We start from the raw sequence: 23,853 nt of genomic DNA on the forward strand, positions 1-23,853 counted from the left end.
GTACAGAGCATTGAGGTAGTACAGGGTAAAAACAATAACAGAATACAAAGTGTCACAGCTACAGGGAAGTGTATTGCAGGTAGACAATAAGGTTCAAGGTCAAACAAGGTAGATCGTGAGGTCAGAGTCCATCTCATCGTATAAAGGAACCGTTCAATAGTCTTATCACCGTGGTACGTGCCCTCAGGCTCCTGTATCTTCTGCCTGATGGGAGAGGGGAGAAGAGAGAATGATCCGGGTGGGCGAGGTCTCCCCACCCCTCCCTCCCCTCTCCCCCTCCCTCCCTCCCCTCCCCACTCCCCCTCCCCTCCCCTCCCCACTCCCCCTCCCCTCCCCTCCCTCCCCACTCCCCCTCCCCTCCCTCCCCACTCCCCCCTCCCCTCCCCCCCTCCCCCTCCCCCCCCCCCTCCCCCCCTCCCCCCCCCCCCCTCCCCCTCCCCCCCCCCTCCCCCTCCCCCCCCCTCCCTCCCCCCCACCCTCTCCCCCCCCCCCTCTCCCACCCCCCTCTCCCCCCCCCCCTCTCCCACCCCCCTCTCCCCCCCCCCCAGCGGGGAGTTCCCCGGGCAGCCGACGGCGACTGCGCCTGCGCAGTGGGTGCGATCACCGGCATCCGGACCTCAGCGGCGCGCCTGCGCATTGGGGCCGAGCTCGGGAGCCGGCCCGGATCGTGACACGCAGGCGCATTGGGGTCACGATCCTGAGACGGCCTGAGGCCTCGGGCTCGGGGCTGTGGGCAGTCCGTGAGGGGAGAGAGGGGCCGGGGCCGCGGCCGCGGCCGGGATCGGGATCGGCAGGTGAAGGTGGGGTGGAGGGGTGGAGGGGTGGAGGGGTGGAGGGAGGGGAGGGGAGGGGTGGAGGGAGGGGAGGGGAGGGGTGGGGTGGAGGGAGGGAGGGGAGGGGAGGGAGGGGGGGGAGGGGAGGGAGGGAGGGGAGGGAGGGAGGGAGGGGGGGAGGGGAGGGGGGGAGGGGAGGGGGGAGGGAGGGAGGGGGGGGGGGAGGGAGGGTGGGAGGGAGGGGAGGGAGGGTGGGAGGGGAGGGGAGGGGAGGGAGGGGGGGAGGGGAGGAGGGGAGGGAGGGGGGGAGGGGAGGGGAGGGGAGGGAGGGGGGGAGGGGAGGAGGGGAGGGGAGGGAGGGGGAGGGGAGGGGGGGAGGGGAGGGGGGGAGGGAGGGGAGGGGAGGGGAGGGGGGAGGGAGGGGGGAGGGGAGGGGAGGGAGGGGGGAGGGGAGGGGTGGGAGAGGGGGGAGGGAGGGGGGGGAGGGAGGAGGGAGGGGGAGGAGAGGGGGAGGGAGGGGGGGAGGGAGGGGAGGGGGAGGGGGGAGGGAGGGAGGGGAGGGGGAGTGGGGGGGAGGGGAGGGGGAGTGGGGGGGAGGGGAGGGAGGGTGGGGGAGTGGGGAGGAGGAGTGGGGAGGGTGGGGGAGTGGGGAGTGGGGAGGGAGGGTGGGGGAGTGGGGGGGAGGGGAGGGAGGGGGAGTTGGGGGGGAGGGGAGGGAGGGGGAGGGGGAGTGGGGGGAGGGAGTGGGGAGTGGGGGGGAGGGGAGGGAGGGGGAGGGGGAGTGGGGGGAGGGGAGGGAGGGAGGGGGGAGTGGGGGGGAGGGGAGGGAGGGAGGGGGAGTGGGGGGGAGGGGAGGGAGGGTGGGGGAGTGGGGGGGAGGGGAGGGAGGGTGGGGGAGTGGGGAGGGAGGGAGGGTGGGGGAGTGGGGAGGGTGGGGAGGGAGGGTGGGGGAGGGTGGGGGAGGGGAGGGGGAGTGGGGAGGGTGGGGGAGTGGGGGGGGAGGGGAGGGGAGTGGGGAGGGTGGGGGAGTGGGGGGGGAGGGGAGGGGGAGTGGGGAGGGTGGGGGAGTGGAGGGGAGTGGGGAGGGAGGGAGGGGGAGTGGGGAGGGAGGGTGGGCGAGTGGGGAGGGTGGGGAGGGAGGGTGGGGGAGTGGGGAGGGAGGGGAGGGGGAGTGGGGAGGGAGGGAGGGTGGGGGGAGTGGGGAGGGAGGGAGGGTGGGGGAGTGGGGAGGGGAGGGAGGGTGGGGGAGTGGAGGGGAGTGGGGAGGGAGGGAGGGGAGTGGGGAGGGAGGGTGGGGGTGGGGAGGGAGGAGGGTGGGGGAGTGGAGGGGGAGTGGGGAGGGAGGGTGGGGGAGTGGGGAGGGGGGGTGAGTGGGGAGGGAGGGAGGGTGGGGGAGTGGGGAGGGAGGGGAGGGGGAGTGGGGAGGGAGGGTGGGGGAGTGGGGAGGGGGGGAGTGGGGAGGGAGGGAGGGTGGGGGAGTGGGGAGGGAGGGGAGGGGGAGTGGCGAGAGGGGGAGGGAGGGTGGGGAGTGGGGGGGAGGGTGGGGAGTGGGAGGGAGGGTGGAGGTGAGGAGGAATGGGGAAAGGGACAACAGGGAAGGGGGCAACGGGAGGTGAGTGGAGAGGGGGGCAATAGGGGAGGGGGCAGGAGGGGAGGGGAAGGGGCGATAGGTGAGGGGAGAGGGGGCAATAGGGGAGGGGGAGGAAATGGGCAGTGGGAGGAGGGGCAGAGATAGGTGGTGGGTGAGTTGGTGGGATTCTGGGTGGGTGGGAGATGGGTGAGTGGGTGGGATGGTGGGCGCCTGGGTGGGTGGGAGGGAGGACATGGATAAGACTGGGCCTCCAGGGAAAGTGCTGAATTGGGGAAAGGCTAATTCCAACAGTATTGGGCAGGAGCTGGGGGGAGAGAGCTCTTTGATCACTTTACACTAAAATGGACTTTTTTGATTTAGTTGTGCTCTTGTAAAAATAGCATATAATTTATGTTTTTCTTGTGAATGCTGCTTATCTGATGCTGTGTGCCTGTGATGCTGCTGCAGGTAAGTTTTTCATTGCACCTGTGCACACATGGACTTGTGTAGATGACAATAAACTCGACTTTGTTATTGGGTATGATGACAGACTCAGTGGGTCGAATAGCATCTGTAGGAGGAAATGTACAATTGAAGTTTCGGGTTGGATCCTCCATCTGTCCAGATCGTCCAGTCCAGATGACCTGAAATGTCGACTGTCCATTCCCCTCCGCGGATGCTGCCTCACCCGCTGAGCTCCTCCAGCAGATTGTTCATTACTTCAGATTCCAGCATCTGCAGCCTCTTATTTCTCCAACATGTGGGAGTCGTTTAAATGCAGCTGGTCAGAATTCAGGCCCAACAAGTTCCAAGGAGGAAGAAAGACGAGGATAGCAAGGTTCAGGAACCTTGGATGACAAGAGATGTTGCAAGTCTGGTCAGAAAGCAAAAGGAATCGAAAGTAAGGTTCAGGAAACTGAAATCTGGCAGGGCAGAGAAATATAAAGGAAGCAGGAGAAAACTTAAACAGGGAATCAGGAGGGGTAAAGGGGCCGTGGAATGTCCTTGGCGAATAGGATTAAAGAGAACACCGGCATTTTATAAGTACATTAAAAACAAGACGGTAGCTAGGGAGAGTATAAAACCACTTGAGGACAAAGGTGGGAAGTTATGCCTGAAGTCAGAGAAAGTGGGCGAGGTACTAAACGAGTATTTTGCATCAGTGTTCACCAAAGAGGACCTGGAGGATATCGAGGTTATGCTGATATTCTAGGGCTGATATGTTGCTATCAAAAGGGAGGAGGTGTTGTGTCTCTTGGAGAGCATTAAAGTGGATGACCCCAGGGCCTGAGGGGATCTATTACAGGATATTGAGACAGGCAAGAGAGGAGATTGATGGGGCCTTGACAGAGATCTTTGCATCCACAGGCGAGGTCCCAGAAGACTGGAGAACAGTCAGTGTTGTTCCTCTCTTTAAGAAGGGCAGTAGAGAAATTATAGGCCAGTGAGCCTTACATCAGTGGTAGGGAAATTATTGGAGAAGATTCTTTGGGATAGGATTTACTCGCACTTGGAAAACAACGTACATCTCTTGATGTACAGAGAGATCTTGGGGTCCAAGTCCATACATCGCTGAAAGTGGCCATGCAAGTAGATAAGGTGGTAAAGGCGGCGTATGGCTTGCTTGCTTTCATAGGTCAGGGCATTGAGTATCAGAGTCAGGAAGTCATGCTGCAGCTGTATAAAGCTTTGGTTCGGCCACACTTGGAGTACTGCATTCATTTCTGGTCGCCCCATTACAGGGAGGATGTGGAGGGTTTGGAGAGGGTGCAGGAGAGGTTCACCAGGATGCTGCCTGGATTAGAGGGCATGAGCTATAAGGAGAGGTTGGACAGACTTGGATTGTTTTCTCTGGAGCGGTGGAGGCTGAGGGGAGGCCTGATGGAGGGTTATAAAATTATGGGAGGCACGGAGTAGATGGGGCAGAGAATTTCGGAGATTCACCACCTTCTGAGAGAGGAACTGATTGGAGTTGGGTGCTTCCACTTGACCCATGCTGTCCTTGTCCTGGGACTGTGTGATGGGACCCTGTACAGGAACTTCAGACTGTATTTAACCCACGGCATCCCGGCCCGGGATGTTTTGTTGAGTATTATGGAAAGCTGTCACTTCTGATCAGATTTCTTTATTAGTCACATGTACATCGAAACACACAGTGAAATGCACCTTTTGCGTAGAGTGTTCTGGGGGCAGCCCGCAAGTGTCGCCACGCTTCCGGCACCAACATAGCATGCCCACAACTTCGTAACCCATACGTCTTTGGAATGTGGGAGGAAACCGGAGCACCCGGAGGAAACCCATGCAGGCACGGGGAGAACGTACAAACTCCTTACAGACAGTGGCCGGAATTGAACCCGGGTCGCTGGCACTGTAATAGCGTTACGCTAACCGCTACACTACCGTGCCTGCCCTAATTTTGCATGATTTCCCATTCTGCATTGTTGGACTTATTTCCCGTCATTCCACAATGTTTGTGAGAATCAAGGATTCCTTCAGCTCTACACCGATAAGTGTGAGAGGGGGTTTTATTAGTCTGGAGACAGCTATGGGACTTGGGAACGCCCAGTTGAAGCACGATTTCTAAATGTTACTAAGGCAGATCTGGATAGATCCTTGATGAGTAAGGGCAGCACGGTGGTGCAGCAAGTAGAGCCACTTCCTCGCACTCCAGCGACCTAGGTTCAAAACTGACCCTGGTACTGTGCACATTCTCCCTGTGACTGTGGGTTTCCCCCGGGTACTCCAGTTTCCTCACACGTCACAGAGATGTGTGGGTTGGTAGGTAAATTGACCACTGGATATTGTCCCTGATGTATAGATGGGGGGATCTGGGGGAAATCCATGGGAATGGCGATGGGGGAAAACAAAAATAGAATTGATGTAGGAATAGAATAAATGGATGGTTGATGGCTGGCACTGACTCAATGGGCCGAAAGGCCTGTTTCCATGCTGTATCTCTCTTTGGTTACTGTGGTTAGTTGAGAAAGTGGGGATTTGATGTTACAATGAGGTCGGCCCAAATCTTACTTTTTTTTATTCATTCAGGGGATGTGGGCTTCGCGGGCTGAGCCAGCATTTAACTGCCCGTCCCTAGTTGCCCTTGAGAAGGTGGTGGTGAGCTGCCTCCTTGAACCGCTGCAGTCCCTGAGGTGTGGGTACATCCACAGTGGTGTCAGGGAGGGAGTTTCAGGGTTCTGACCCAGCGGCGGTGAAGGAACAGCGAGATATTTCCAAGTCAGGATGGTGTGTGGCTCAGAGGGCAACTCCCAGGGGGTGGTGTTGCCCGTGCTTTGGCTGCCCTTGTCCTTCCAGCTGGTAGAGGTGGTGGGTTTGGAAGGTGCTGTCTGAGGAGTCTCGGTGAGTTGCTGCAGTGCCTCCTGTAGATGGTCCACACTGCTGCTACTGTGTGTGGGTGGTGGAGTGAGTGAGTGGGTGTGGGTGGGGTGCCTGTCAAGTGGGCTGCTGTGTCCTGGATGGTGTTGAGCTGCTTGATGTTGAAGCTGCCCTCACCCAGGCAAGTGGAGAGTGTTCCCTCACACTCCTGACTTAAGCCTTGTAGATGGTGGACAGGCCTTGGGGAGTGAGAGGTGAGTTACTGACTGCAGGATTCCCAGCCTCTGACCTGCTCCTGTGGTGACACTGTGTATGTGGCTTCTTCAGTTCCATTTCTGGTCAGTGGTAACCCCCAGGGTATCGACAGTGGGGGATTCAGTGATGGGAATGCCATGGAACGTCAGGGGATGATAGCAGGATGTTCCCTTGTTGGATATCGTCATTGCCTGGCACTTGTGTGGTGTGAATGTTCCTTGCCACCTGTCAGCCCAGGCCTGGATATTGAGCAGCTCTTGCTGCATTTGGATGTAGACTGCTTCATTATCTAAGAAGCTGCGAATGGTGCTGACCATTGTGCGATCATCTCTACTTCTGACCTTACCATTGAAGGAAGGTCACCGATGAAGCAGCTGAAGATGGTTGGGCCTAGGACACTACCCTGACGAACTCCTGCAGAGATGTCCTGTGGCTGAAATGATTGACCTCCAACCACCATAACCACCTTCCTGTGTGCAAGGTGTGATTCACCCAGTGGAGGGTTTTCCCCCTTGATTCCCACTGATTCCAGTTTAGCCAAGGCTACTTGATGCCGTACTTGATCAAATGCTGCCTTGATCTCAAGAGCAGTTATTCTCACCACCTCTGGAGTTCAGCTCTTTTAGTCCATGTTTGGACCGAGGCTGTAATAAATTATTAAATGGTGGCACTGACTGAGGGACCAAGAGGTTGGGTCCTGCTCTAACTCACATGTATGTTCCTTTGTTCGTTGCCTGCAGGGTTCTGGGATGCCTCAAGGTAGCCGTTCTGAGTGACGCACTCTCTTTGCCTCTTTCCCTTCCCTCTCCTGACGTCCTGACCTGCAGTATGACATCCTTTGGCTGGAAGAGGAAAGTCGGGGAGAAGGTGTCCAAGGTGGCCTCCCAGACCTTTGAGGCGGCTGCGGAGGAGGACGGAGTGGTCGATGCTGATGTGGATTGGTTGCACGTCACCAAGCGGCGGCGGGAGACGCTGTTGGAGGACTGTGCCGTGAAGAGCAAGAGGCTAAAGGATGAGGGGGTCTTCTTGTCAGAGAATGGCAGGTGAGCTGGGCAGCCAGGGGGCTGACCTTGGGGGTCTGGGCTGGGGGCAGGATACCAAATGTCTCTGTGGGTAAAGGATGACCCTGGTTGGATGGGGTCATGGAGTCGTGCAGCATGGAAACAGGCCCTTCAGCCCAACTGGTCCATGCTGACCAAGATGTCCATCTAAGCCAGTCCCGTTGAGCCCATATCCCTCTAAACCTTTCCTATCCATGTACTTATCCACGTGTCTTTTAAATGTTAATGTACCTGCCTCAACCATTTCCTCTGGCAACTCGTTCTACATACACACTACTCTCTGCCTGAAGAGGTTGCCCCTCAGGTCCCTTTTAAATCTTTCCCCTCTGACCTTAAACCTATGTCCTCTGGTTTTTGGTTCCCTTTCCCTGGGAAAAAGACTGAGTGCATTCGTCCTATCTATGCCCCTCATGATTTTTTTTACACCTGTATAAGGTCACCTTTCAGTCTCCTGTGCTCCAAGGAATGAAGTCCTAGCCTGCCCATCTTCACCCTTATAACTCAGGCCCTTATCTAAGTACTTCTTAAATGTGAGAGTCTCTGCCTCCACCACTCCCTCAGGCAGTGTGTTCCAGGTTCCAACCCCCCTCTGGGTGAAAAGGTCACCTCTTGTTCTCTAACGGTCCATGGTCCTAACCTGTCCAATCTTGCACTATAACTCAGGCCCTCGAGTCCTGGCAACGGTTGCGAGGGAAGCAGAGCAGGGGTCTTGGGTACAGCTCAGATCTGGAAGGAGGTGCTTTGGCTGAGGATTTGAAGGTATCAGATTGGGTTTGTGGATCTCTTGTTGTGAGGACCCTTGCACTTTTCCCAGGTTGTAATTCCTAATGTGGGGCTGCGAGTTGGGAACAGAGCCCTGTCTGTAGGGTCACCAGGAGCAGACCAGGGAAAGAGGTAACGTGGAGAGTGGTGGCAATGCGCGATTCAGAATCAGGTTTATTAATACTGACGTATGTCGTGAAATTTGTTGTTTTACAGTAGCAGCACAGTGCAGGACATAAAAATTACTGTAAGTTACAAAAATAGATAAATAGTGCAACAGAGGAATAATGAGGTAGTGTTCATGGACCGGTCAGCAATCTGATGGCGGAGGGGAAGAACCTGTTCCTGAAGTATTGAGTGTGGGACTTCAGGCTCCTGTACCTCCTCCCTGATGGTAGTAACGAGAAGAGAGCATGTCCCAGATGGTGAGTGTCCTTAATGATGGATGCCGCCTTCCTGAGGCACAGCCTCTTGAAGATGTCCTCGACGGTGGGGAGGGTTGTGCCTGTGATGGAGCTGGCTGAGTCTACAACCCTCTGCAGCCTCTTGTGATCCTGCACATTGGAGCCTCCATACCAGGCGGTGATGCAACCAGTCAGAATGCTGTCCACTGTACATCTGTAGAAATTTACCAGAGTCTTTGGTGACGTACTAAATCTCCTCAAGCTCCTAGTGAAGTAGAGCTGCTGGCATGCCTTCTTCGTGATTGCATCAATGTTTTGGGCCCAGGACAGATCCTCTGAGATGTCGACACTCAGGAACTTGAAGCTGCTCACCCTGTCCACCGCTGACCCCTCAATGAGGACTGGTGTGTGTTCTCCCGACTTCCCCTTCCTGAAGTCCACAAACAATCCCTTGGTTTTGCTGATGTTGAGGTACAGGTGGCTGCAACAGTGAAGTGCATTAATCACTGATGCAAAGCTTGGGTGGACGTGCATTTAAGGTGGAATGGAGGAAAGTTTAAAGGAGATGTGCGGGGCAAGTTTTTTTACACAAAGAGTGTTGGGTGCCTGGAATGTGCTGCCAGGGTAATTGGTGGAAGCAGATATGGTTAGGGGAGTCCAAAACTATGGGCATAGGTTTAGGGTGAGAGGGGAAAGATTTAAAAGGGATCTGAGGGCAACTTTTTCACCCAGAGGGTGGTGAGTATATTGAACGAGCTGCTAGAGGAAGTGGGTGAGGCAGGTACAACAGTATCATTTAAGAAGCACTTGGATAGGTACATGGAGGGGTGGGGCTTGGAGGGATATGGGCTGAATGCAGGAAATTGGGACCAGCTGGTTGGGCACGATGGTCGGCATGGACTGGTTGGGCCGAAGGGCCTGTATCCATGCTGTATTGCTCTATGACTCTATGATAGTGGTAGTTAAGAGGCTGTGAAATAGACACATGTTTATGCAGGGATATGGACCATGTAGAGACAGAAAAGATTTAGTTTAATTTGGCATCGTGTTGTCGCAGACATTGTGAGCTGAAGGGCCTGTTTCTGTGCTGTTCTGTGTGTGATTATAATGACAGGATGCAAGTGTGCAGTGTAAAGATAAACCCACATCTTTCTCTATTTGTGCCTTCAAATTCGCCTTGTCTGAGAGTTGTCCTCTCCCAGCTCGCCTGGTTTCCCCTCTGACACCCGGCTTTGTGTTGGCTGATTGCGATCGATACTGGTCTGCTCACCTCCAAACCTGCCATCCTCGCCCAATGAAAACCCACCTTTTCCTTCCAAACCACCATTCACTTTGATTTTACAATTCTCGTCCTGTGTTCCAGGCCCCCTCTCTGTAACCATCAAAGGGCTCTTGATTGTTGCCCTGTATGTGGCCATGCCTTCATATGCCAGGGCCCAGGGCTGTGGGATTCCCTCTGTAATCCTCTCCGTCTCTCCCTTAGAGGAGATTCAGCAGGATGTTGCCTGGGATGGATAAGAGACTGGATAAGACCATAAGATACAGGAGCAGAATTAGGCCATTCGGCTCATCGAGTCTGCTCCGCCGTTCAATCATGGCTGATTTTTGTTTCAACTCCATTCTCTCACCTTCTCCCCGTAACCCTTAACCCCATTACCAATCAAGAACCCATCAATCTCTGCCTAAAATACACCCACTGACTTGGCCTCCACAGCCCTCTGTGACAATGAATTCCACAGATTCACCGCCCTCTGGCAGAATAAATTCTTCTTCATCTCAGTTCTGAAGGGACGTCCCTTTATTCTGAGGCTGTGCCCTCGGATCCTGGACTCTCCCGCTGATGGAAATGTCCTCTCCACGTCCACTCTATCCAGTCCTTTCAGTGTCCAGTGGGTTTCAATGAGATCCCCCACCCCCTTTGTCCTTCTGAACTCCATCGAGTACAGGCCCAGAGACATGAACTGCTCCTCACGTGTTAGCCTGGGTTTGCTTTCCTGTTGCTCTGAGGGTGGCTGATGAGACCTGTTAGAGGTGTACAAAATCATGAGGGGCAGAGATAGTTGGTAGGAAGTTTTTCTCAGCAGAAATGTCGAAAACCATAGGCCACAGGTTTAAGCTAAGGGGTAAAAGATTGATAGGGGATCTGAGAAACAACGTTATCACCCAGAAGGGGGGTGGAGCCTGGAACACACTGCCTGAGGGGGTGGTGGAGGCAGAGACCCTCACAATGTTTAATGATGAACACTTGAATCCCAAAGTGAAGTGGAAGCCTACACACCAAGTGCTGGTTAGTGGGATTAGTTCAGATAGGTATTTAATGGTCACGTAGACGCGAGAGGCTGAAAGGCCGATTTCTGTGCCAGATTGGTAAATTGGTTTATTATTGTCACTTGTACCGAGGTACAGTGAAAAGCGTGTTTGCATAACGTTTGTACAGATCAATTCATTACACAGTGCACTGAGGTAGTACAAGGTAAAACAATACAGAATGCAGAATAAAGTGTCACAGCTGCAGAGAAAGTACAGTGCAGGCAGACAATAAGGTGCAAGGTCATAATTAGGTAGATTGTGAGGTCAAGATTCCGGCTTATCGTACAAGGGGACCATTCAATAGTCTTACAACAGCAGGAAAGAAGCTGTCCATGAGCCTGGTGGTACGTGCTTTCAGGCTTTTGTATCTTCTGCCCGATGGGAGAGGGGAGAAGAGAGACTGTCCCGGGTGGGAGGGGTCTTTGATTATGTTGGCTGCTTTACCGAAGCAGCGAGAAGTGTAGACAGAGTCCATGGAGGGGAGGCTGGTTTGTGTGATGTGCTGGGCTGTGTCCACAACTCTGCAGTTTCTTGCGGTCCTGGGCAGAGCAGTTGCCGTACCAAGCCGTGATGTATCCAGATAGGATGCTTTATATGATGCATCTGCAAAAGTTGGTGAGGGTCAAAGGGGACGTGCCAAATTTCTTTAGCCTCCTGAGGAAGTAGAGGCGCTTGTGAGCTTTCTTGGGCGTCATAAAATCATAGTGATGACCCTATGATTCTCAACAAGCTCTTTAAAAACCCTTCCAAGGCTTTGATTGCCTATTTTCATTGGTTTATTATTATTGTCACTTGTACTGAGGTGCAGTGAAAAAACCTGTCTTGCGTACCGTTCATACAGATCATTTCATTACACAGTGCGTCGAGGTAGTACAAGGAAAAACATGCTGAATAAAGTGTAACATTTATAGAGAGAGTGCAGTGCAGGCAGACAATAAGGTGCAAGGTCATGACGAGGTAGATTGTGAGGTCAAGCGTCCATCTTATCATACTGGGGACCACTGGTTTTGGACTTTGTTAACACTCCTGTGAGAAGCCTTGGTGTGTTAGTGTTATGAGCTGTGCCATCAGTCTGTTTCTGTGCTGCACATTCTGTCATTGAACAGCAGAGGGAGTGTACGATCCACGCATTCAAAAGGAGCAGAATGTACACCACGGAGGAAGGGCAGTGTACGATGGTGTGCACCACCACCATTTACACTTACCCATCAATGGTTGGTGCAAGCTGCCTCCCCAGCAATAAATCCTTGCAGTTTTGTAACACGGTTTGCTGGAAAAATGTCCTAAGGAACTTCTTTTGATATCTGAGTCAGTCCCTTGGGATTAAGGTTCCTCACAGGAGTGTTATTGAACAAAAGTCGACCAGACCCCACAGATATTAGGACAACTGGTCTAAAGCTTGGGGAGGGCAGAGGCTAGAGGGCATGCATTTGAAGTGAGGGGGGAAAGTTTAAAGGGGATGTGCGGGGCATTTTTTTGTTTTACAGAGTGGTGGGTGCCTGGAATGGGCTGCCAGGTGAAGTGGTGGAGGCAGTTATGAAGTGTCTGCTGCCAGGGGTGGGGGTGGAGGCAGATACGATAGAGGTGTTTAAGAGGCTCTTAGACAGGCACTTGAATGTGCAGAGAATCACGGGCACAACCCTCCCCACCATCGAGGACGTCTTCAAGAGGCGGTGCCTCAAGAAGGCGGCATCCATCACTAAGGACCCTCACCACCCGGGACATGCCCTCTTCTCGTTACTACCATCGGGGAAGAGGTACAGGAGCCTGAAGACCCACACTCAATGATTCAGGAACAGCTTTTTCCCCTCCACCATCAGATTTCTGAACGGTCCATGAAGCCACGATCACTACCTCGTTATCCCTCTTTTGCACTACTTATTTATTTTTGTAACTTACAGTAACTTTATGTCTTGCACTGTACTGCTGCCTCAGAACAACAACTTTCATGACATACGTCAGTGATAATAAACCTGATTCTGATTCTGGGTTATGGTCTTGTGTAGCAATAGGGATTGGTAGGCAATAGTTTGGTAGGCATTTAATTCCTAGTTTAATTAGTTTACCACAACATCGTGGACCAACGGGCCTGTTCCTGTGCTGTACTGTTCTATGTTCTGTGATAGTGGTGTTTAAGAGGCTGTTAGACAGACACAGGAATTGGTATTGGTTTATTATTGTCGCATGTACCGAGGTACAGTGAAAAACTTGTTTTGCACACTGATCATACAGGTCAATTCATTATACAGTGCAGTTACATTTGAGTTAGTACAGAGTGCATTGATGTAGTACAGGTAAAAGTAATATGCAAGGAATGGAGGGATATGAATCATGTGCAGGCAGAAGGGATTTAGTTTATAGGCATTGTGTTCAGGAAAGACATGGTGGGCTGAAGGGCCTGTTCCTGTGCTGTACTGTTCTGTTCTCTGAATGTCCCAGAGGTGGGTGGAGAGGTTTAGGGAGGGGATTGCAAAGCCAAGGGCCTTCTGCTGCCAACAGTGCCTGCTATTGGAGGAGTTGTTCAACATGGGGAGACAAGAAACCGGAGACACACAAAATTCTGCAGATGCTGGAATCTGGAGCAATACACAAAAAGTGCTGGAGCAACTCAGCAGGTCAGGCAGCATCCATGGAGGGAAATAAACTGTCGACGTTTTGAGCCAAGACCAGAGAGAAACCAGAACTGGAGGAGTGCAGATATCTGAGGGTTACAGGGACCGGACAAGGTTCAACACAGGAGGGATGAGACCTTCGGAGAGTTTGAAGAATGGAGACGTTGATCACTCACAAGCCATTGTAGGTCAGAGCACAGGAGTGAGGGGTTAATGAGATGGGGTATGAGAGTGTGGGAAGCAGAGCATTGGGTGAGCTTGTGTTAACAGGAGGCTGTGTGGGACTCCCATCTCCTCCAATCACAACATCAGCTAGCCCAAGAATAACTAGGGTTAAATACCAGGGTCATACTGCATGGAAACAGGCCTTTTGGCCAACTCGTTTATGCTGGCCAAGTTGTCTACTTGAGCCAGTCCCATTTGCCCACATTTGACCAATATCCCTCTCAACCTTTCCTATCCATGTATCTGTCCAAGTGCCTCTTTAAAAGCTGTTATTTTATCTGCTTCTACCACTTCCTCTGACAGCTCGTTCCATATACCCTCCACTCTCTGTGAACAATTCGCTCCTCAGGTCCCCTTTTAAATCTTTCCCCCCTCACCTCAACCCGGTGCCCCATGTAATGGCAGTCATCAAATACACAAACACTAATTCCATACACCTGCATTTGGCCTGTTGCACTTTGGCTTTTCAAGAGCCTGTCTAAATACTTCAGATGTAGTGAGTGTCTCTGCCTCCAGCATGCACTCGGGCAGTTTCCAACCATCCTCCAGGTGAAATAATTCTTCCTCAGATCCCCTCTAAACCTCTGACCCTAAACCTATGCCCCCTAGTTTTGAACACCTTTGTCATCGGCAGACTTGTGCTCTTGCCGCCTTTGGCTGTTCTCAGTCTGTGGTCATGCCATTCGCTCCCTTCCACTGCAAACACTTGGCTCAGAGTATGGATTCTCTGCACCTCTCTCGCTGTCATTCTTGGTAATCAAAATTTCCAGTACCCAGAATAGTTCCAATGAAGTGCAAACTGCATCTCCCTACATGCAGGGGCGGGGCTTGGAGGGATATGGGCCGAACGCAGGAAATTGGGACTAGCTGGGTGGGCACTGTGGTTGGCATGGACTGGTTCGGCCGAAGGGCCATATCTGTGCTGTATTGCTCTGTAACTCTATGCTGCACCTTGCCGCTAGTCCCCAGTATAAGTTACAGAGAGGCAGGCTTGTCCCTGATGTTATGCCATGAAAGGGGGCCGTCTCGTGGTTTGTCAGAGTAATCCTGCTCGTCCCTCTCCCCGGGCCCCCCCCCCCCCCCCCCCCCACGTTCCCAGCTGACCTAACATACTTATCCTGCTCCCTTTTAAATCTTTTATATACCACAACTGAATCTGCCTCTGGCAGTGCACTCCAGATCATGGCCACTCACCATGTAAATTAAAATGTTTTTCCTCACTTGATTTCAATGCACTTTTTGAATACTGAGAGGCACGTGTCCCATCTATAATTTGCTTCCTATGACTGGTAATCCATGGGGGACATTGGGGGAAAAGGCACCACCGGCAGAGGCAATGGCTAGAGAGCTGGTAAATCGGTTTATTATTGTCACTTGTACCGAGGTACTGTGAGAAACTTGTCTTGCATACCGTTCATACAGCTCAGTTCATTGCACAGTGCATTGAGGTATTACAAGGGAAAACAATAACAATGCAGAATAAAGTGTTACAGTTACAGAGGAAGTGCAGTGTAGGCAGACAATAAGGTGCAAGGTCATAATGGGGTAGGTTGTGTGATCAAGAGTCCATCTTATCATACTAGGGGACTGTTTAATAGTCTTATAACAGTGGGGTAGAAGCTGTCCTTGAGCCTGGTGGTAGGGGCTTTCAGGCTTTTGTATCTTCTGCCTGATGGGAGGGGGGAGAAGAGAGAATGTCCTAGGTGGTTTTACCAAGGCAGCGCAAAGTATAGACAGAGTCCATGGAGGGGAGGCTGGTTTCTGTGATGTGCTGAGCTGTGTCCACAACTGTCTGCAGTTTCTTGTGGTCCCGGGCATACTGACAGGTAGCTGACAGGAGTGCTTGATGGTCAGCATGGACTCAGTGGGTCAAAGGACCTGTTTCCTTGCTGTATCTCTTTGTCATATCTGCTTTGTTTTCCAGTTGCCTTTATGAGATAAGATATCTTTATTAGTCACATGTGCATCGAAACACACAGTGAAATGCATCTTTTGCGTAGAGTGTTCTGGGGGCAGCCCGCAAGCTTCGCCACGCTTCCGGTGCCAACATAGCATGCCCACAACTTCCTAACCCGTATGTCTCTGGAATGTGGGAGGAAACCGGAGCACCCAGAGGAAACCCACGCAGACACATGGGGAGAACGTACAAACTCCTTACAGACAGTGGCCGGAATTCTCTGTCCACTAGTTCTTTGCCAGTGGCAGAATTTTGTCTCTGTCTGGAGACACAGGAGACTGCAGATGCTGGAATCTGGAGCAACACAAAAAGCGCTGGAGGAACTCAGCGGTTCAGGTAGCATCCGTGGAGGGAAATGGACAGTCGACATTTTGGGTCGAGACCCTTCATCTGGACTGGCCTTCCACCTGCCAGTCCAGGTGAAGCAGCTCAACCCAAAACGTTGACTGTCCATATGAGTTCCTTCAGTGTCTTGTGTGTTGTTTCTTTCCATCTGGTGTGTGGACCACTTGTGATATTTAAATACCTCTATCAATTTCCTTGCAGGCTCCTCTGAGAGAGAGTAACCCCAGCTTCTCCATGTAACTAAAGTCCCTCCTGCCTGGAATCATTCTAGTAGATGTTTTCTGCACTAATGCTGCCAGATCTGATCTAAAGTGTAGCACGCAGGCGAACGAGAGCCATGTGGCACAGAAACAGATCCTTTGGTGCACAGAGTTTGTGTCTGCCAACAAACACCCACCTATGCTAATTACTCTCCCCACATTTCCATTAACACCCCCCAGATTCTACTCCTCACCTACACCCTGGGGACAATTTACAGCGTCCAATTAATCTACCAACCTGCATGTCGTTGGGAGGTGGGAGGAAACCCTCGTGGTCACAGAGCGTGCAAACTCCACACAGACAGCACCGGAGGTCAGAATCGGATCCGGGTTGCTGGTGCTGTGAGGCGGTGGCTGTGCCAGTGAACTCTCTACCATTCTCCAGTTGTGGCTGAACCAGTGTTTTAGGAAGGTTCATGGTGACGACTTTGTACTCCTGTTCTCACTTTGCAGACGTAACAGTATGATAGAGAGAGGTTGACATCAAGCCCTGTGCACTGGTGAAGTGCTGTAGGTGAGTGGTAAACATGGATTCTTCTGAGTCACACACCCTGGCATTGCCTCCACTTCTCCTGGCTACCTAGTGGCAGGGCAGTGTAAGTTCCTTTCCCTGCCCTGTCAATTGCCTGTTGCAGCGTTTGCCACCATTGGTGTGGGAATCCTATCATCCCTCGCCTTAGAAACACTGGCTTCTGATCACTGATCTACAACAACTGCCACAGAGCTAAAGTTTAAAAAGTGTGGAGAGTAACAGGTGGGAGATTGGCCTCCCCTGCAGGGGTACATTGGCCAGGTTTAACACTTTATATTTAAAGTTCTTTTCAGTCTTTAGCAGTGTAGTATTCTTATTATTTCCTTTCGCAGAGCACTGTGGCAACAGTATCAGAATCAGGTTTATTATCACGAATGACGTGAAATTTGTTTTGTGACAGCAGTGCAGCGCAAAGACATAAAATTACTATAAATTACAAAAATAAATAAATAGTGTATAAAAAAAGGAATAACGAGGTAGTGTTCATGGGTTCATGGACTGTTCAGAAATCTGATGGCGGAGGCGAAGAAGCTGTTCCTGAATCGTTGAGTATGGGTCTTCAGGCTCCTGTACCTCCTCCCCGATGGTAGTAACGAGAAGAGGGCATGTCCCGGATGGTGAGGACCCTTAATGATGGATGCTGCCTTCTTGAGGCACCGCCTCTTGACGATGTCCTCGATGGTGGGGAGGGTTGTGCCCGTGATGGAGCTGGCTGAGTCTAGAACCCTCTGCAGCCTCTTGCGATCCTGTGCATTGGAGCCTCTGTACCAGGCGGTGATGCAACCAGTCAGAATGCTCTCCACTGTACATCTATAGAAATATGTAAGAGTCTTTGGTGACGTACCGAATCTCCTCAAACTCTAAATGAAGTAGAGCCACTGGCGTGCCTTTGTTGTGATTGCATCAATGTTTTGGGCCCAGGACAGATCCTCTGAGATGTCGGCACCCAGGAACTTGAAGCTGCTCACTCTTTCCACCGCTGACCCCTCAATGAGGACTGGTGTGTGTTCTCCCGACTTCCCCTTCCTGAAGTCCACAATCAATTCCTTGGTCTTGCTGACGTTGAGTGCGAGGTTGTTGTTGAGACACCACTCAACCAGCTGATCTGTCTCACTCCTGTACGCCTCCTCGTCGCCATCTGAGATTCTGCCAACAACAGTGGAGTCATTGGTGAATTTATAGATGGTATTTGAGCTGTGCCCAGCCACACAGAATGGTGATGGTAGGAGATTGATGGGCAGAAAGTCTCTCAGGGCCAAGATGTGTACACCCCTGTGGGAGTAGGGTTAATATGCAATGTTAGTGTTTGTTCAGTGGGAATATCCTGGTGATGAATGAGGAAGTTTTTGTAGTATTAGAGAAGGCTGTGTGTGATCCAGTCATACCTCCTGTTACGTAATCTCTGCCCTGCTCCTGTTGATGGTTCACTCTGTGGCAATGGCTGGCTTTCCCCACCCACACCCTAATCAGTCCAGATCAGTGAACATCAAAGTGAAGCAACTTCTTTTGTCATCAAAATTCCTTGTGTTCTACAATATTTATGTGAACTATTTTATTGTACACAAAACAACGCACTGTTTATGCTCTGAGTTTGTTCCTCAGACCCCTGACCCAAGAACTGTTCAGAGTGTAAACTACCCTGCACTGCCTGCTCTCAGTCTGTGTGCACTGTTTACTGTGATCGTCGTGAAAGCTTTATTGGCAGCAGAGCTGATTTAGTGGATTATTTGAAAGTCTGAGTAATATAAATTGAAGCATAATGACTCAGTTCCTAATTCCATTATCAGTTGTGCAAATGTTGTATAAAGGAAGCTGACCTTTATATAGCACCTCTTGCATCCTCCCTGCATCTCAAAGTGTAGTCCCTATTGTCATGAGGTCAAAGGAGAGAAGTGAATTGCATATAGCAAGGTCCTGGTCAAATATGAATTGCCAGTATTAGTTTGAGGGATAAATGTTGGGAGATCTTCCCTTCCACTGATCTTCTTGAAGTGAACAAATGGTTTAACATCTCTAGGACCCTTCCCTGTCACACACTGACGACCCGAGTCTCTGTGGCATAAAACACAGAACAGAACAGAACAGCACAGCACAGGAACAGGCCCTTCGGCCCACCATGTCTGTGCTGAACATGATGCCAAATTGAACTAAATCTCTTCTACTGTACATGATCCATATCTTGGCCCGTCAGCCCACTGTATCCGTGCTGCCCATCGAGTTCCGACCAATACCAACCCCTTTCTCCAGTGCTTGGTCCATAGACTTCTGTGGCATTGCATTTCATATAGAGTCAGACAGCACAGAAACAGGCCCGTCAGCCCAACTGGTCCATGCTGACCATGGTGCCCATCTCAGCTAGTCCCATTTGCCCACTTTTGGCCCATATCCTTTCCTATCCAGATGTCTTTTAAATGTTGTTAATTGTTAAACCTGCCTCAACCACTTCCTCTGGCAGCTCGTTCCATATACTCACCACCCTCTGGGTGAAAATGTTGCCCCTCAGGTTCCTATTAAATCTCTCCTCTCTCACCTTAAATATACGCCCTCTAGTTCTTGATTCCCCAACCCTGGGAAAAAGCCTGAATGCATTCACCCTATCTATGCCCCTCATGATCTTATATAGCTCTTTAAGATCACCTCTCAGTTCCCTGCATTCCAGGGAATAAAGACCCAGCCTGGCTAACCTCTCCCTGTAACTCAGTCCCTCGAGTCCTGGCAACATCCTCGTAAATCTTCTCTGCGTTCTTTCCAGTTTAATAACATCGGTCCTGTAGCAGTGTGACTCAACACAACACTCCAAGTGTGGCCTCATTAGAGTCTTGAATAACTGCAACATGACATCCCAGCTTCTATACTCAGTGCCCTAACTGATGAAGGGCATTGTGCCAAAAGCCTTCTTCACCACCCTGTTCCGGAATCATCACAGTGATTCTGCGGATCTGAGGGTTAAATGATGAGGTTAGGTCGTATAACCTCGACTAGTTTCACGGACACGTGAGCTGTGAAAGGACCTGATAGGGTTGGTGGGAGAAATTAGTTTTATCTGGAGGAATCAAGGGGATATTGTCTTAACATTAGGATTAGGGTGTGTATCAGTTACAGTGTAGCTGGTGCTTCCAAATCCATATTTGTTAGGCAGGGATCTTAGTGAGTATGGAGCACAGGTGGCAAATTAAGATAATCAGTTGTGGCCTCAAATCCTGGGAATCTTGTTTCCTAGATTCTTTGAAGACAGAGGTTCTGGAATTCTGGCTGTGTACCCCCTCAAGGAGGTTTTTATTCCCCTCCACTTCTATTGACTCACCTGTTCCTTGCAGCGCCCACCTTCACCTCTGTCCTCCGAGACCAGCTGACTCAGCAGTGGGCAAAGCCAACAGCCAGCTCCTCCAGTCCAGGTGAAGGGTCTCGACCCAAAATGTCGACTGTTCATTTTCCTCCACAGATGCAGCCTGACCTTCTGAGTTCCTCCAGCTTTTTGTGTGTGGCTCCAGATTTCCAGCATCTGCAGTCTCCTGTGTCTCCTCCAATCCCTGCTCAGCTTGGGTTTCGGTGTGAGAGCCAGTCTCCGTGTGGTAGGGCACAGGTCACCGTGTTCACAACAAGTTATGTATGGGCTTCTCACTTTGTTCTCCAGGTCGCAGAGGTTAAGTATTAGCTGAGCCCAAACAGTGTGGTGAGCTGGCACAGTATCGTTGCATACATGACATGAGATTGACTGGCACCTCCTTAATGTAAAGGGGATAGAGGGGGCAGAGTTTGTTCAGTGTGTCCAGGAAGGATTCCTGACACAGTATGTGGACAGGCCGACTAGAGGAGAGGCCATACTGGACCTGGTACTAGGCAATGAGCCTGATCAGGTTTCAGATCTCTCGGTGGGAGAGCATTTTGGAGATAGTGACCATAACTCCTTGACCTTTACCATCACCTTGGAGAGGGATAGGAGCAGCTGATATGGGAAAGTATTTAACTGGGGGAGGGGGAATTATGATGCTATTAGGCAGGAACTTGGGAGCATAAATTGGGAACAGATGTTCTTGAGGAAGCGCACAGCAGAAATGTGGAGGTTGTTTAAGGAATACTTGCATGGGGCTCTGGATAGGTTTGTCCCATTGAGGCAGGGTAAGGATGGTAGAGTGAAGGAACCGTGGTTGACAAGAGACGTAAAATATCTTGTCAAGAGGAAGAAAGAAGTTTACCTGAAGTTTAGAAAGCATGGATCAGACAGGGTTCTGGAGAGTTACAAGGTAGCCAGGAGGGAGCTTAAGAATAGACTTAGGAGAGCTAGAAGGGGGCATGAGAAGTCCTTGGTGAGTAGGATCAAGGAAAACCAAGGCGTTCTACACATATTTGAAGAATAGGAGAATGACTAGAGTTGAGGGTAGGACTGATCAGGGATAAAAGAAGAAACTTGCCTGGAGTTGGAAGAGGTAGGGGAGGTCCTTAACGAATACTTTGCTTCAGTATTCACCAGAGAGAGGGGGAGAGACCTTGACGTGGTTGAGGATGGCATACAACAGGCTGATACACTAGGGCATAATGTGAGGAAAGAGGTGTGCTGGAACTTTTGAAAAAAATTAGGATAGATAAGTCACCAGGGCCGGACAGGATATATCCAAGGTTATTACAGGAAGTGAGGGAAGAGATTGCTGCGCCTTTGGCGATAATCTTTGCGTCCTCACTGGCCACAGCTGTAGTGCCAGATGACTGGAGGGTGGCAAATATTGTTCCTTTGTTTAAGAAAGGGAGTAGGGATAACCCTGGGAATTACAGACCAGTGAGTCTTACTTCAGTGGTGGGCAAATTACTGGAGAAGATTCTTAGAAACAGGATTTATGGGCATTTGGAGAAGCATACGCTGATTAGGGACAGTCAGCATGGCTTTGTGAGGGCAGGTCACGCCTCACGAGCCTGATTGAATTCTTTGAGGACGTGACAAAGCACATTGATGAAGGTAGAGCAGTGGATGTGGTGTACATGGATTTTAGTAAGGGGTTTGATAAGGTTCCTCTTGGAAGGCTCATTCAGAAAGTCAGCAGGCATGGGATCCAGGGAAACGGCTGTGTGGATTCAGAATTGGCTCGCCCATAGAAGATAGAGAGTGGTGGTAGATGGAGCGTATTCTGCCTGGAGGTCAGTGACCAGTGGTGTTCCGCAGGGATCTGTTCTGGGACCCCTGCTCTTTGAGATTTTTATAAATGACTTGGATAAGATGTGGAAGGGTGGGTTAGTAAGTTTGCTGATGATACAAAGGTTGGTGGATAGTGTAGAAGGTTGCTGTAGATTACAACAGGATATTGAGAGAATGCAGAGCTGGGTGGAGAAGTGACAGATGGAGTCCAACCTGGAAAAGTGTGGAGTGATGCACAGTGTTATGTAAAGTTACAACATAACGCCTCAACATTCACATGCTGTGTCCTGAACTGTGAAGACAAGTATGCCATGTTCTTCTTCAACATCCTACCTACATGTGTTGCTACTTTCAGGGAACTGTGGACTTGAACCCCAAGGTCCCTCTGTTCATCACCATTCTTCAGTGCCCTACCATTTACTGTACATGTCCTACCCTTATTGGAATAATTCATCCCCTAGAAGTGGGTGTCACTGGCAAAAGGGCTTGTGGTTCTGAGGAGGTGGTGGTGAGCCAGCTGGAGCTGGTAGCTGCACCTTTGTACAGCAGAGTGCCTTGCCAAAGAAGCGTGAAGAACCCTCCAGGCTGGTGTGGGACCTCTGCCATAAACTGGATGAGGGGGGCAGCGAGATCCACGCAAATTTAGTTGCATCAGACCTCTGCAAAAGTCTGAGGTGGTTCAGGTAGACTGGACTCCAATCCCAAACAAGCTGTGACCTTCCCCCAGTCCCTGACCGGACCAGGTTACTGAATGAGATTTTTAGAGTTACAGATGGGCTGAAGAGGGAATGCTGTGTGTTTCTGGAGAGGAAAAGATTGTCAGCATTCAGACTAATGGCTAATAATACAGTTGCATCAGGATAGTGTGGTTTGGCCCAATCTGTTGCTCTTCAATGAGCAATCCAGTGTCTGAATTTTGTGTTTGGAAATGACAAACTCGTCCTACTTTGTTTAAGCTTATTGTGTTGTTTACTTTGGTCTTTGACAACTGTAAACATCCCTGATCTTCACTCGGTGCTCTCTGTTTGGTGGCTTCTTGCCCTTTGAGGGTGCGGGATTGGATGAGGTCAACAAGGACGTTCCCTTGCCCAGTTTACAAACTGTTGTGCTTGCGGTTGCAGCGAAGATAATATCCTTCAGCCTTCTTTGGTGGCTTGATGTGCTCCCGATGACAGGTCTGTCAGACGTGCCACAGCCGACTCAGCAACTCATGGCTCAAGATAGTGGCGTGGAGTAAATCTGTTACGGTTCCTACCCCCGGCTGCAGTTGTGCAGGCTCTGTGGTGAAGTGAGAATGGTGTTGGTGGGAGCCTTCCACAGCCTCGAGATGTCCTAAAGCCTCTTACAGCCAGTGAAGTACTTAAGACACTGCTGTAATGTAGTAATACAGAATCAGATTTATTATCACTGATAGATGATGTGAAATTTGTTGTTTTGCAGCAGCAGTACAGTGCATTACAAAAATAATACAAAATAAAGGAATAACAAGGTGGTATTCATGGGTTCATGGACCGTTCAGAAATCTGATGGCGGAGGGAAAGAAGCTGTTCCTGAATCATTGAGTGTGGCTCTTCAGGCTCCTGTACCTCCTCCCCGATGGTAGTAGCGAGAAGAGGGCATGTCCCGATAGCGAGGGTCCTTGGTAATGGATGTGGCCTTCTTGAGGCACCACCTCTTGAAGGTGTCCTCGATGGTGGGGAGGGTTGTAGTACGTTATAATGTTAAGGTGTATTACATTCCCCCACCCTCTGACCAGCTCTTGGAACCATCGTATTTATAAGGACAGTCGAGTTCTGATCGGTGGTGACCCCCAGGATGTTGTCGGTGGGGATTCTGCCATCACTCACACAGCAGCCTCTCACACAGTGCTATCGAGTATAACCTGCTCAGAGGTTCCTACTGTGGATTTCCCCAGGACCACACGGCTTAAAACCTCATTGCAACCTTGGTCAAAACATTGGACATAGGGGAATGGAAGAAAACACAGAACGCCTGTTAGGTAACCGAGGGTCTGTCGAGAATGAGGAACTGAAGGGACTATTAATCAAAAACAGTACTGGAGAAGTTTGTGAGCTTGAAAGCCAAGGACATGACACTAAAATATTTGTAGATGGTACTAAAATAGGTGGTGTTGACAGTGAGGTGGTTCTCAGGATTTACAGGTGGGGATCTTGATCAGCTGGGTAAGTGGGCTGAGGAATGGCAAATGGAGTTTAATTTGGATAAGTGTGAGGTGTTACATTTTGGGAAGACAAATGAGGGCAGGACTTTCATAGTGAACGGTAGGGCCCTGGGGAGCGTCGTGGAACAGAGGGACCTCGGAGTA

At 51.1% G+C, this 23,853-nt stretch overlaps 1 protein-coding gene across 4 annotated transcripts in view; it reads left to right on the forward strand.

Annotated features, from left to right (window-relative positions):
• Positions 1 to 659: 659 nt before the first annotated feature.
• The window catches only part of ttc33 (tetratricopeptide repeat domain 33), a 57,985-nt gene continuing 34,791 nt past the window's right edge, over positions 660 to 23,853 (forward strand). The window contains exons 1-2 of one of the 4 annotated variants that reach the window (XM_052020494.1): positions 660 to 794; positions 6,759 to 6,974. In XM_052020494.1, coding sequence (XP_051876454.1) covers positions 6,760 to 6,974 — 215 coding nt within the window. In that variant the 5' untranslated portion in view covers positions 660 to 794; position 6,759. Of the gene's footprint in view, positions 801 to 6,671; positions 6,975 to 23,853 lie in introns of all 4 variants that reach the window. The other 3 variants (XM_052020493.1, XM_052020496.1, XM_052020495.1) reach the window with 3 other exon arrangements.

Source organism: Pristis pectinata, chromosome 7, assembly GCF_009764475.1.
Source record: "Pristis pectinata isolate sPriPec2 chromosome 7, sPriPec2.1.pri, whole genome shotgun sequence".
Classification (NCBI taxonomy): Eukaryota; Metazoa; Chordata; class Chondrichthyes; order Rhinopristiformes; family Pristidae; genus Pristis; species Pristis pectinata.